General features: G+C 34.3%; 1 protein-coding gene across 1 annotated transcript in view; it reads right to left on the bottom strand.

Annotated features, from left to right (window-relative positions):
- The window catches only part of letmd1 (LETM1 domain containing 1), a 39,308-nt gene that overhangs the window by 15,605 nt on the left and 9,274 nt on the right, over positions 1–14,429 (bottom strand). Inside the window, exons 2-3 of the mRNA XM_069905872.1 lie at positions 3,573–3,733; positions 100–215 (exon numbers count right to left, since the gene is read on the bottom strand). Coding sequence (XP_069761973.1) covers positions 100–215; positions 3,573–3,733 — 277 coding nt within the window. The remainder of the gene's footprint in view (positions 1–99; positions 216–3,572; positions 3,734–14,429) is intronic.

Below are 14,429 nucleotides of genomic sequence, written 5' to 3'. Positions count from 1 at the left end.
TAATTGTTCTGTAAGGAAAATGTTCCTATTTTAAGCAAGGCAGCAGAATACAATGTAACAAACTATGGCCTTCACTTATGTTGTGGAAGAGATTTCCACCTGTCTTAACTTTTCCATTTCTCTGTAAGGCAGTTGGTTGTACTTTAGTCCCTTATCAGCCATCTTATGCTTTATTCCACTAACTTCCTTGAAGTCAAGATACAATAGACGGAAACCTACAAGATAAGCAAAATGAAAAAGTTATCAATTTTGGAAAATACAATTACAAGATATTTGTAACTAGATACAAAAAAAACAGCAAGATTTTATGATCAAGAATGTACTCACTAAAAATATAGTGTAAACATATTTAAGAGAAATTTTCAAAAATAAATTTGATATATACTCAAAGGGGAAAGCTGCAGGCGTATAGGGAAAGAGCAAGATGTGTGTCTAACTAGCCAATGAGGACATGCAACTTCAAAGTGTGTTTACAAACATCAGGAGACCCCAAGTGCTTTGCAGCCAAATTAAGTATTACTTTGCTGTAATAGAGAAAATATGGCAGCCAATTTGCATACAGCAAACTCTCACAAACAGCAGACTTTCGTGTTTTACTTAGCAATGAGACAATGTCCAGGTAAGCAAGGATTTTGTAAGTGATACCGATATATACAAATAAACTCTAACAATGACTGAGTTAATCTGTGTGTAACGAAAAAATGCAAGTGAATTTTGAAAGGATTTAAAGTGGACTGGAGGTACTACAAAGCAAACACGAATACAGCTGCATAAACAAACTTTTAATGACTTTGCAAAGTGTGAGATGTCCATTACAGCAAGAAAACACAACCACGAGCTGCTAACTTACTAGAAAGGAGACTACTGCATGGGTTACAAAAATCTCAGAATTTATAGTGTTACGGAATCCAGAGGATCCGAAAACCCAGCAGCAATAGATATGCACCACGACAAAGAGTTACATAAACAAAGGTTGCTTTAAATGATCTTTGCACATGAAAACAGAATCAAACTTTAACTTATTACTATCAACTTACTTAACCCCCCCCCCCCCCCAACTCGAAGTGCACGTGTGTGTAATGTGTATACAAGTGTAGAAAAGTTATTTGGTTCACAGTCCAATCTCACTGGTTGTAGGCAATTCTTGTTCTGCGCACAGAAGGTAGCATTAATAAAGTTCACTAGGCTTTGCTGCTTAACAGGCAAATGGTTACCACTCAGGAGGGTTCTTGTTGGTTTTCAGAGAGAGATTCCTATAGCTCCAGGACACCTGCACCTGATTCCTTTTTAATCAGTCTTGCTGACGAAACCTGTCCCCTTCAGGGTTCTCCAGATGATCATCTTTCTTTCAGGTCACCACAGAGTTCCTTTCAGACAGCCAGTCTTCTCCTTTGACCAGGCAGTCTTCCAAAGTTTGTCTGCTTGTCCCTCTGGAATTGAAGTTTTAGTCTCTCCTCTCTCATTCCCTCCCTCTCTGAGAGCAGAGCTGTTCTGCCTCTGCCTGCAAAGATCACATCCTCTTCCAGGCAAGTTGCTGCTGTATGTTGCTACTTTGTTGCCTTTTGCAAAATAGCACTCAGCAAAAGTCCTGCAAAAATTCTGTGTTTTAAAATGTTTGTATGCAATCTGCTCTACAATCCTACCAAACAAGCTCTAAATACTGTGTCACAATAGTTTCTTATCTCTAGTTTCTGGAACATTCGAGAGGACTGCTATTTATATGCAAGTACATAAAATTCTCTCGGAAATCGTCAGTTAGCCACACAAGGTTCTTATCAGAAAGGAATGCATTCCAAGACCAGTCACCATGTAAAATCCATGTATTTTCCATGTAAAATCTATATTTTCAATTTTTTTTCCCTAAAATTGACTTTCTCAGACACAGGTCAGGTAAGTGGTCAGAATAAGACAAGAAAATAGGACCAGGAGTAGGCCACCCGGTTCTTCAAGTCTGAACCCCCCCATTTAATATGACCATGGTGATCAGACCCAGGGCCCTGTTGGGCTTCAATTCTCAATTTTTCAAAAACATATCTACCTCTTTATGGGCTGGAAAAATTGCAGATGGAATTTAATGCAGACAAGTGTGAAGTGAAGCATTTTGGAAGAACAAACCAAAAAAGGACATCCACGGTAAATGGTCGGGCAATGAGGAGTGAAGTAGAACAGAGGGACCTGGGAATACAGATACATAATTCTCTGAAAGTGGCATCACAGGTGGATAGGGTTGTAAAGAGAGCTTTTTGGCATATTGGCCTTCATAAATCAAGTATTGAGTACAGGAGTTGGGATGTTATGGTAAAGTTGTACAAGATATTGGTGATGCCAATTTTGGAGCATTGTGTGCAGTTTTGATCACCTAACTACAGGAAAGGTATCAATAAGATAGAGAGAATGCAGAGGAGATTTACTAAGATGCTGCCCAGACTTCAGGAACTGAGTTACAGGGAAAGGTTAAACAGGTTAGGACTTTATTCCCTGGGGCATAGAAGAATGGGGGGAGATTTGATAGAGGTATTTAAAATTATGAGGGGTTTAGACAGAGTAAACAAAGGTAGACTTTTTCCACTGAGGGTAGGTGAGATGCAAACCAGAGGAAATAGATTAGGAGGTATGGAGGTCTATGGTCTGGGTGCAGTTCAGTGGGACTAGGTAGAATAATAGTTCTGCAAGACTAGAAGGGCGAAGGGCCTGTTTCAGTGCTGTATTGTTCTATGTTTCTTTAAATAGCTTTTGTAGTCTAGTCCCCATAACCCTTCAGGGTAGAGAATTCCAGATACTCACCACCTTCAGCAAATTGTATCCAGATAGAGTTAAAAAAATTCTTGACGAAAACAGATCACCAGTAAATACACATTCTCCTTGTTTTCAACTCAGCAATCATTAAAAAAAGCCTCAGCACTCTCCTAATGACATGTGGGCAAGACAGCAATGTTGCACAAGGGAGATCAAGTGTAGGGGAGAAAAAAAAAATCAAGGAAGATAGACATTAAATCCCTTCAAAGTGTCAAATATTAACTGTTTGAAGAGAGACCTTAAAAATTAAGCTTTTGATCACATCTTGCTCTCTCCTACAATGGCAAAGCAACAATTCTTTCTACCATTCAAAATAACTTGGGAGAATTAAAAAACTTAAGGTACATTACAAATGCAAGCCACTGTTGAATGCAGTCACTAAATAACAATCCTGATCAGAAAGGTTACTGTGTCCTCTTTCTGGAAGCCACCTAAATCACAATTGCTGAACATTCATACACAATTCCATCCAGAATGGGCTTCATGCAACACAACATAAATTAAAAGCTTTTTGTCTATAAAAAAAGATATATTACACCAAGCAATATTTTTACTTACTGAGACGACTGCAATTCTACAGACCTGGTTAATGTAGTTTATTCCATCAAATTTAATGGTCAACACTTAAATTGTACAGTAAATGCAATTCTATTTTTTTTTCCTTATGGAGTGTATCTCACCAACACATCATATGCTTTGTGCTCCTCTTTCTTCGCCCAAAGTTTTTGTGATGTTTACTGGTGAAAATGATCAACACCTTTAGATCACTAACTTACCTCGGAAAAAGGTTGAATAGATCACATAAAAATGTGGAAAATTTCTTTCCAGAAATCGTTCATATTTTTCATTCAAACGTTTGGCCTTTGAGATGATGGCTGAACTTATAGAACTCCTCTTTGCCGTTGTGAAAAATTGTGACAACTGCTGACTAGTAAGCCTAGGATGGGAAGGAGTGTTGGTGGTGAGAGAAATAAGACAGTCATCAATTAATCTGTTTTGTGAGGAGAATGAGGAAACAAATGGTAAAACTAAACAAAAATGGGAACAAGATCTAAACATAAAGATAAAGAAGGAAACATGGGAGAAGTTATGCTCTGGAACGATGAGAAATACAATAAACACGAGGTTACGTATGATACAATATAATTGGTTACACAGACTATACATTACACCGCAAAAGTTAAATAAATGGGACCCAACAGTATCTGATAGATGTTTTCGATGTAAAAAAGAAATGGGAACAACAATTCATGCAATCTGGACATGTGAGAAAGTGAAAAAATTTTGGGATGATCTAAACCAGATATTAAATAAAATCACAAAAAGCAATATACTAAAAAATCCAGAGATCTTCCTCCTAAGTAACATAAAAAACAAAGAATTTGGACTTGATTTGGATGGTGCACAAAAAAGATTTGTTAGGATAGCCCTAGCTGAAGCAAAAAAATGTATTATGTCAGCCTGGAAATTAGAAGATAACTTGAGAATACAACAATGGTATATAGAAATGAATAAATGTATTCCATTAGAAAAAATAACATATAAGTTAAGAAATAATATTACAATATTTGAACAAATATGGGAGCCATACATGAAACACAATAGAGAAAACCTACCGGGGACATCTACCACCTAAAATGACAGAAGGAGAGAATGAAAAGAACTGACTCAGTGGAATTTCTTGTTTATTTTTATTGAGTGACAACATTGTTTGATGGGTTTAATGTATCTTAGATTCTGAACTTTAAATGAATGGGAGGGGAGGTAGGGAGGGGAAGAGGGGGGGTGTGAGAAAACGACACTGTATATATTTGAAAAGGAAAATGTATGTATCTTGATCAATGTGGTTTATAGTGTGAAAAATAAAAAATTTTTAAAAAAAATTAATGTTTTGTGGTTTTACTTCAAAGTAGTATGGTGTTACTTTTCAACGGTACTCCGAAAGAAGGAAGCCATTTGCCCTGGTGCTCCATACTGGACAAAAAAGTGCAATCAACTCAATCACATTCCTCAGCTCTTTGTCCATTACATTGACCACCGCCAGTGGGCTGATATCGCCTCCAACCGTGCATCTTGGCGCCTCACAGTTCGGCGGGCAGCAACCTCCTTTGAAGAAGACCGCAGAGTCCACCTCACTGACAAAAGACAAAGGAGGAAAAACCCAACCCCAACCAACCAATTTTCCCCTGCAACTGCTGCAACCGTGCCTGCCTGTCCCGCATCAGACTTGTCAGTCACCAAGGAGCCTGCAGCAGACATGGACATTACCTCTCCATAAATCTTCGTCCGCGAAGCCAAGCCAAAGCAAAGAAAAGTGCCCTTCCAGGATAATTTTAAATACCTGACCAGCACTTTGTATTTTCTTGCAATCTACAATTTTTATTTATTTATCAAATGTAATCAATGTCTGTAATCATTGGCCAACATTTTTTTTTAAATCAGGGAAACTATTTGTCCATGTTACTGATATACAAAACAAAAAGCCATGGACCTGGCACTAAGCCCTCCAGAACACAAATGCAAAAGCCTTGCAGTAATTTGACTGTTATCTGTAAAAACACAAAGCTGGAGAAGCCCAGCAAGTCAAACAGTGTACTTTAAGTAACAAAGATAAAGATAGATAACCAATGTTTCAGGCTTGAGCCCTTTATCAAGGTACCTTGAAGGGTTCAAGCCCAAAACATTGCTTATGTAATACCTTGATGAAGGGTTCAAGTCTGAAACGTTGGTTATGTATCTTTGCTACATAAAGTATACTGTTTGGCTTGCTGAGTTTTTCCAGTGCTATGTTTTTACTTCAATCACCGTGTCTGCAGATTTTACTTCATTCAACTGTTATCTCCTTGTTTCTGCCACTGAACCAGTTTTGCATCTAACTTCTCATTTTCTCCCAAAGTCCCATGGTCTCTTACCTTTCTGGTCAGCCTGCCAAATATGACATCAACAAACACCTTAGTCAACTGCTGAACGAATAATGAACTGCTCACACTAACCCTTCGAGACTATTATTTATTAAACAATATTTATACAAGTATATTTGTTCTGCATATATTTCGCTTGTCAGTATGTCTGTTGTTTGGTTGTGCGTCTGCATGTTTTTGCATCGAGTCTGGTTCTACTTGTGCAATTGGATGATAAATAAATTTGCATTTGAGCAAAGCTAGATAAGACTACATTAAAATCATCCCTGTTGCCACCTCAATAAGATCCAAATTCAACAAAGTCACCCTGAACAAACCCAGTTTGAACAGGATTGTTCAAACCATTCTTCCTTTACACCTTGCATTCTGTCTGGGCATTCTCCAACCAGACAGCATTCATGCCCACCTCCAATTTCCATTAACCTCCCTCTCCTGAGTCTCTCTCTTTCCCTATCCCTCTCTCCTTTCCTCCAGCTACCCACCCCCTTCCCTTCTCTCGAAGTTCAATAAACGATAAAAATTTACCTTTTTCAAAACAATCCTGCAACAACTTTACTCCTTTAGTCTGCTATTCTCTTAAAAATCTATTATTCAACAAAAAAGGAATCAATTAATTTTGATATATTGGAGCTTGAACTGATATTTTACCTTTCATACCTATAAATAATTTTTTTTGGTCCAAATCTCTAACAAATGTTTTAAAATCGGTACATTACATCTCTGTAATAAAACAGAATTCCACTTAAATATAAAATAATGTGAATAAGGCTCTGATATACCAGCCAATTCTACCCTAGCCCAACTAGGGGGGTATGAAACATCCAACATATGATTAATAAATCTTAATTGAGCTGCTCCATAATAATTTTGAAAATTAGGTAATTGTAAACCTTCCAAAGCATATTTCCAAGTCAATTTATGTATCGCTACTCTAGCTAGTTTTCCCTTCCATAAAAATTCTCATACAACTTTATTTAAATCCTGGAAAAAAGATTTCTGAAGTAAACAAGGAATCGACTGAAAAAGATACTGAATTCGCAGAAAAATGTTTATCTTAATACAATTTACTCGATCTATTAATGAGAAAAGTAAATCCTTCCACTTAATTAAATCAGCCTTAATCTTTCTCATTAACTGTACAGAATTTAAATTATACAATTGAATATTTACATCAATCATTATACCCAAATACTTGACTTTATCAGTCCAATAAAATTTAGTAATTTGTCTACACTGATCATAGTTTGCATCAGAAATTGGTAATATTTCACTTTTATCCCAATTCACCTTATATCCTGACAGTATACCATATTGTTCTAAACATTCTTGCAAATAAATTAAAGATCATTCCGGATCAATATATAGAGAGAAATTTGGAATTTCAGTGAATTCTTTATTTGTGTGCTATCAAATTAGAGCATTAGTGAAAGATAATTTTGGAAGAGAAATGAAAAATCCTAAGTTAACGAAATTTGAGATTCTGATTTCTCATTCATTAAATATGGGTTTTATTTATGAGAAGTATGCATTGTTGCAAGACACTATGGATAAAATAAATGTAGATAAATCTAGGATTAAATGGGAAAATTAATTAATTTGTGACATTAATCAGGCTGATTGGGAGACAATGTGTTTTGATGGTGTGACTAAATTGTTTAATGTAAGATATAGTATGGTTAATTGTAATTTTCTGCATCAGTTGTATCTGACCCCTGAGAAAATTTTAAAAATATGGATTTATTAATTCAGAATTGTGCTTTAGATGTGGACTATGTGTAGCAACATTTTTACACTCAGTCTGGCTTTGTGATAAGGGGTTCAATCATTTTGGCAAAAAATTAGGGAATTACTTCAAAAATTGTTTAAGATCCAATTTTTGCAAGACCCCAAAATTTTTTTGTTGGGTTGTATTGCTCCACTTAATGATTTGGGGTTGGACAAGTTTCAGACAGCTTTTCCTAGTCTAGCATTCGCTGTAGCACGTAAATGTGTCACTATTTCATGGAAAGATGAGGCTGCGGTAAATGTAATTCGTTGGCAGAATGAGTTGAGGTCCTGTATTTATATGGAGAAAATAACATACAACTTGCATGTAATTATGATGTTTTTATTAAGATGTGGTCGTCATATTTGAAATCTATGAGTTAAGTAATATCTTAAATTATTGTATGTGTTTCTTTTATGATTTTTTAATACTTCTCTTGTGGAGTTTGCTGAGGGTGGGTGGAGGGGGGTGGGTTAGTATTACTCCCCCCCCCCCACCTTAAACCTTTTGCTTGTTAGTCTGTGCTTCCCCCCACCTTGCCCCTTCATCCCTCCTCTTCTTCCTCCCCCACCTTTTTATTCAGGCACCTGCCTGTTTTTGCTCATACTCTGGCAAAGGGCCAAGACCCAAGAACCAAAATCTTGGTTACCCTTTACTTTCTATGGGTGCTGCATGACCTGCAGAGCAGGTTTGTGCGTTGCACTCAACCCCAGCATTTGTGGACTTTCTTGTTTAACTTCATCTACCTGTTAACTTATGCCATCCTTCAGAATTTGCTTTTGAATAATTTGCCCACCTTAAGTTGCCCAGTTTAACCCCATCACCCCTTTAAAATTAATTTTTTTTAAAAAAATAACTTTATTTATTCGTTCATCAAAGTTATTACATACAATAAGAAAAATACATTATGAATGATAATTTTTTTCCCTTTATTATAAATAAAAGAGAAAAAAAAGAAAGAAATCCTCTCCCCACCTCCCTCTCAGCCAGCTCTCTTTAGGAGAGCCAAAGAAAAAAGAAAACCAAAATATATTTACTAAAATCTAATCAAGATAAATCTAAATGTAAATATTCAAAATATAAATTCCACTTATTAAGAAAAAAGAATAATTATCATGTAAAACATAATTTTTTCCATTACTAAACAAGTTTTCATCTCATTATGCCATCTATTAATATCAATCATATTAGCATTTTTCCATGTACTTGCTATACATTTTTTCGCTACAGATAAAGCTAAATATACAAAAGCAATCTGAAATCTATTTAATCCCAAATCTTTCAAAGGCTTCAACTTACCCAACAAAAATATTGTCGGATCTAAAAGTATTTTAATTTTATACAAATGTTTAAAAAACAATTGAATTGCTTTCCTTTTTTTTTAAAAAAAAACTTTATTTAAAATTTTATGACATGAATAAATAAAAATTACATTTAAAGAAATAATAAAAAATAAGTTAATAAAAAATTAGAATACTACATCATTAAACTACACAAATTAACCCCCCCAATAATTATAACACAACATTAATCATCTAATTTAAAATTAATCCAACCCTCCCCCCAAAATAGAGTGAAGAATTAATTAACAATGTTGTAAATAAAATAGAAAAAACCCCACTTACGAAAAAAAGGATAAAACTTAACAACAAAAAAATTACTAACAAAAGAAATCAATACTAAAATAATACCCTTAAACATATATTTAAATAAACATAATTCATGTATTTAACAAATGAAATCCACTTTAAAACTAAATTCAAATATTAAAATCATATATCAACCACATATCTGTTATACAAAAAATTATAATTAATAATACAGAAATACAGAATTTCCATTAATACCAAGTTTCCTTTATAATTCATCGAGAGAACAAAAACATCCCTTAGAAAAACAATCAGATAAACTTTTTATTCCCTTCCCCTCCTCTTATATAAGAAAAAAAGTTCAAACTCTTATAAAATTCTCCATATTCTTCATTTATAACATCTTCAAAATTCTCTATCGAAATTAACTTAATTTTATTAAACTCTTCTCCCTCAATGTATTTGTACTTAATTTTCTTCTTCTTATCACCTTTCCCCTCATCTTCCTCTTCATCTAATTCAACATCCTCAATTTTTGACTTATTATCTTCTGTGACATCATCCTCTTAAAAAAGAAAAAAAAGAAAAAACCCCCCCAAAAAAAAGAGAAAAAAAGGAGAGAAAAAACCTCCTAATTCCCTCTCAATTACAATCAGAAAACAAAGAGTTTTTAAAAAATTATTTATTTTTTTTTAAAAATTAAAAAAAACCTTCACTTCTTAACCCAAAAATTAAAAAGAAAAAAAAAACAGGTCGGAGGTCACAACTACCTCCTCCTGTTTAAACCGCCCAAAGCGGTAACTCCCCCAAAATATTAGGTGTGAGATAACTCACAGGTAGCTGATGACTTCTGGAAACTAGTGCCCACCCAGTTCCCTCTCCCAACTCCCATTTCATTAAACTATCATCATTATTTAAACTATAAACTCTTCTCAAAAAAAAAGATAAAAGATTTATTTTTTTTTTAAAAATCAACGTTACCACTTCGGTCACCATTGCTTCCATTTCTTTTAAAAATCTGGATCCCACCTTACATCTCCACTCTCTTTGGAGACCTTGAAGGACTACATCGTTCCTGAAACTGCATGATTGGTAGAGACTGAGCAAAGTCCATAACCTCTTTAGGATTGTCAAAGAACTTTGGCTAATTTCCATCCTAAAAAATCTTCAGTACCGCAGAATACCTGAATGTTGCCTTATGTCTTTTTTCCACAACCGTTCTTTCACAGAATTAAATTCGCGTCGTTGAAACATAATTTCTTGACTCAAATCTTGATAGAAGAAAACAGGATTATTCTGAAACATCAAAGGAGATCTATTTTGATGGGCATTTCCAATAGCCGTACGTAAAATTGTCTCTCTGTCACAATAGTTTAAACAACGGATCAAAACAGATCTTGGATTCTGTCCTGAAAAAGATTTTCTTCTTAAAACTCTATTAGCACGTTCCAGTATTAAACCTTCAGGGAATTTATCCTGTCCTAACACTCGTGGAATCCATTCCGTAAAAAATTTTCTTGGATCTGGTCCTTCTATGCCTTCTGGCAAACCAACAATTTTCACGTTGTTCCGTCTAGATTGATTCTCCAAATAATCAACCTTTTTTGCTAAATTTTTTATTTTGGATCTGCAATGTTTCAATTATTCTATTTTCATCTTGCAGTTGATCCTGTGCATCGACTAAACCTTGATCACACATTTCAAATCTCTCAATGGTTTCAAGCTTAAAAGCTCCATTAATGACTTCCGCCATCGCATTTATCTTGGAAATAAACAGGTTCACAAAATTAGCTGAGTGACTCGATACAGAATATATCTTATCTTCAAGATCCTTAACAGACATTTCAACAGAAGTAGATTCAGGCATAATGGGGTCTTGCTGTTCCTTAGAGACCACGGGATCTTCTGTCCCTTCCCTTAATTTAGTATCTTTTCTAGCAGTTTGACTTCATATAAAAATCCCTCTCAAAGTCCCTCCAGCAATGCCAGGAGATTGAAGATCAGGGTTATCTTTAAGCCAAATCTCTTTAATCATCTTCACTGAATCGATGTCTGGAAAAACCGTTGTAATTGAAGATGCATTTTGCAGCGCCACCACTGTAGCAGTCGAATGACAGCTCTTTAACTCTCCAGCTGGTGGCGCCCCAGCTGATTCAACTGTCAAAGACTGAGTAACAGCACTCACAGTTGCCGTTGTGTGAAATCCTGGCACCCGTCCAGCTCCTTGGTCCGAAAGCTGTTGAATGCGACCTTCAAAGAGCCTCACCGGCTTAAAACGGAGCTTCAATGCCGAACTCTGCACGTCCTCCTCTGGATCCATTCTACGCTGAGTCCTGGCTTCTTGTAAACAAGTAGGTTCAGACAATTTCGGAAAATGTAGTTTTTTAACAGTCTGTTGATGTTTTCTTTTACCTCTTTTTTTGCATATAAACCATTAGGCACTAATCCAACACCTTATTATTTATAAACTTTTAAAAGAACTTTAACGGGCACTTAAAGACAAAACAATAAATCAGAGTCAGGAGAGGTCTGGAAGGCACGTCTGTTCCCTACGCCATCTTGCCACGCCCCCTAATTGAATTGCTTTCCAAAAAGATTGTATATGTACACATAACCAAACAGCATGAAAAAAAAGTTCCAACCGAATTACCGCACCTAAAACAAGAGTCTGATTCACTAAAACCATAATTTTTTTAAAGCTTTTCAGGTGTTAAATACAATTGATGTAAAAAAAATTATAATTAACCAATGGATAACGAACATTTATCAATCTAGTAACACGATCATGACAAATATCTAACCAGTCATCCTCAGAAAAAAGTAAAATTAATATCCTTTTCCCATTTAATCTTAGATCTATCCCATTCCTTTTTTTCCCCGTACTTCCCTGTAATATTTGGTACATCAATGAAATGTATCCCTTCTTTAGTGCAGTCACAAGAAAAGATTCAAATTTAGTCAAATCAGGTAAAATCATATTTCTACCAAATATTTGTTTTACTAGAGATCGAAGTTGATTATAAACAAATAAAGAATTCTCATTAATACCAAAATCTTCCCTCATTTGATTAAAAGATAAAAATGGACCTTCCTTAAAACAATCCCCCAAGTTTTTTTATACCTTTAGATTTCCAATGTAATAAGCATTGATTATACATTGAAAAAGGAATAAATTGGTTATTATATAATGGTGTTAAAGTCAGTAATTTACCCTTAGAACCTATCATTCTATTTTTCCTCATCCATAACTTCATTAAATGTTTTAGTATAGGCACATTATATTGTTGTAATATACTCTCGGAAATTTACCCTTCTATAAAAATTCCATAACCATTTTATTTAAATCTCGAAAAAAATTCTTATTAAGTAAGCACGGAATTGATTGAAACAAATATTGTATTTGTGGAAAAATATTCATTTTAATTGTATTTACTCTTCCAATTAAATTTATAGGAAGATCCTTCCACTTAATCAAATCAGCTTTAATCTTTTTCATTAACGGTACATAATTTAATTTATATAAAGATTGATAATCAACATCCATATTTATACCCAAATATTTAATTCAATCAGTCCACTTCAAATTAATAATATTCTTATAAATTGAATAATCTCCTTCACCTATCGGTAAAATTTCACTTTTCCCCAATTAACTTTATATCCAGACAAAGATAAACATTCCTTCAAGTGTAAAAGTGACTGAGCTGGGTTTGTTAAATACACCAATACATCATCAGCAAATAGATTAATTTTATCCTCCTCATCTAAAACTCTCATCTGTATATTTTGTTGTATCAACTGTGCTAAAGGTTCAATTACTAATGCAAATAAAGCTGGAGACAAAGGGCAATCTTGTCGAGTTGAACGAGTTAATCTGAAAGGTTCCGAGATCTGACCATTTGTCAATAGCCTGGCTATTGGTTTATTGTATAAAGCTTTAATCCAACCAATAAAAGAGGGACCAAAGTTAAATTTCTCTAAAACTTTAAATAAAAAGTTCCACTCAACTCTATCAAAAGCCTTTTCTGCATCAAAAGATATCACCATCGGATATTCGGAGCGCTGTCGGTGTTTATTAATCAAACTAATTACTCGAATAATATTATCTGAAGCACATCTATTCTTCATAAAACCTGTTTGATCAACATGTATCAACTTAGGTAAAAATTTAGTCAATCGATTCACTAATACTATAGCTATTATTTTATAGTCTACATTCAACAAAGAAATTGGTCTAGATGAAGACACCTTTAACGGGTCTCTATCCTTCTTAGGAATTACAGTAATTAAGGCACTAGAGTATGATTCAAGTAAATCAATGTTCATTAATCTGTCATAACACATCTCCAAACAATGTAGATAAATCATCATAAAATACCTTATAAAATTCAACCGAAAACCCATCATCACCAGGTGATTTTCCACTGGCATTTCCAACATAGCCGATTTAATTTCCAAATCAGTAAAAGGAGCCTCCAGCTCCGATGTGTCTTCTTCTCCTAATATCCGTAATTTCAATACCGATAAAAAAGAGTCAATTGAACCGTTCTCCTGTTTTTCCTCAGAAGTATATAATTTCTTATAAAATGAATAAAATTCATCATTAATCTCATGAGGTTTGTAAGTAATAGTCAAATTCCATCTAACTGCATTAATAACCCTTGATACCTGTTCTTTCTTTAACTGCCATGCAAGTACCTTGTGTGCTTTCTCACCCCATTCATAATACCGCTGTTTAGATCTATTAATCAAACATTCAAATTGATAAGATTGCAATGTATTATATTTCAATTTCAATCTAGACAACTCTATCTTCTGATTTTCTGTCGCATTTCTCAGAAATTCCTTTTCTAATTGGTCAATCTGTTTCTCTAATTCAAGACTCTCGGTCAAATAGTTATTTTTAACCTTAGAAGTACAACTAATTATTTGACCTCTCAAATAAGCTTTCATAGCATCCCACAATATAAATTTACTCTGAACAGAATTAACATTTCCTTCCAAAAAAAGATTAATTTGTTTCTTAACAAATTCAATAAATTCCACCTTTTTTAACAACATCGTATTAAATCTCCAACGATAAGCTACACGAACTTTTTAAGAACTCTCATAAGTAAAAAACAACAAAGAATGATCTGAAATTACCCTACTTTTATATTCTGCTTGCAATATTTTCCCCTGTAAATGTGCCGATACTAAAAAAAAATCAATTCTAGAAAAAGATTCATGTCTAAATGAATAAAAAGAAAAATCCTTCTCTGTTGGGTTAAGACGTCACCAGATGTCCTCTAAATTAAAATCTTTCATCAAAGCTTGAATTTGAATTGCCATTTTAGATTTTTTAACATTTTTTGTAAA

Source organism: Narcine bancroftii, chromosome 12 (assembly GCF_036971445.1).
Source record: "Narcine bancroftii isolate sNarBan1 chromosome 12, sNarBan1.hap1, whole genome shotgun sequence".
Lineage (NCBI taxonomy): Eukaryota > Metazoa > Chordata > Chondrichthyes > Torpediniformes > Narcinidae > Narcine > Narcine bancroftii.
This window is presented reverse-complemented; position numbering and strand designations above follow the sequence as displayed.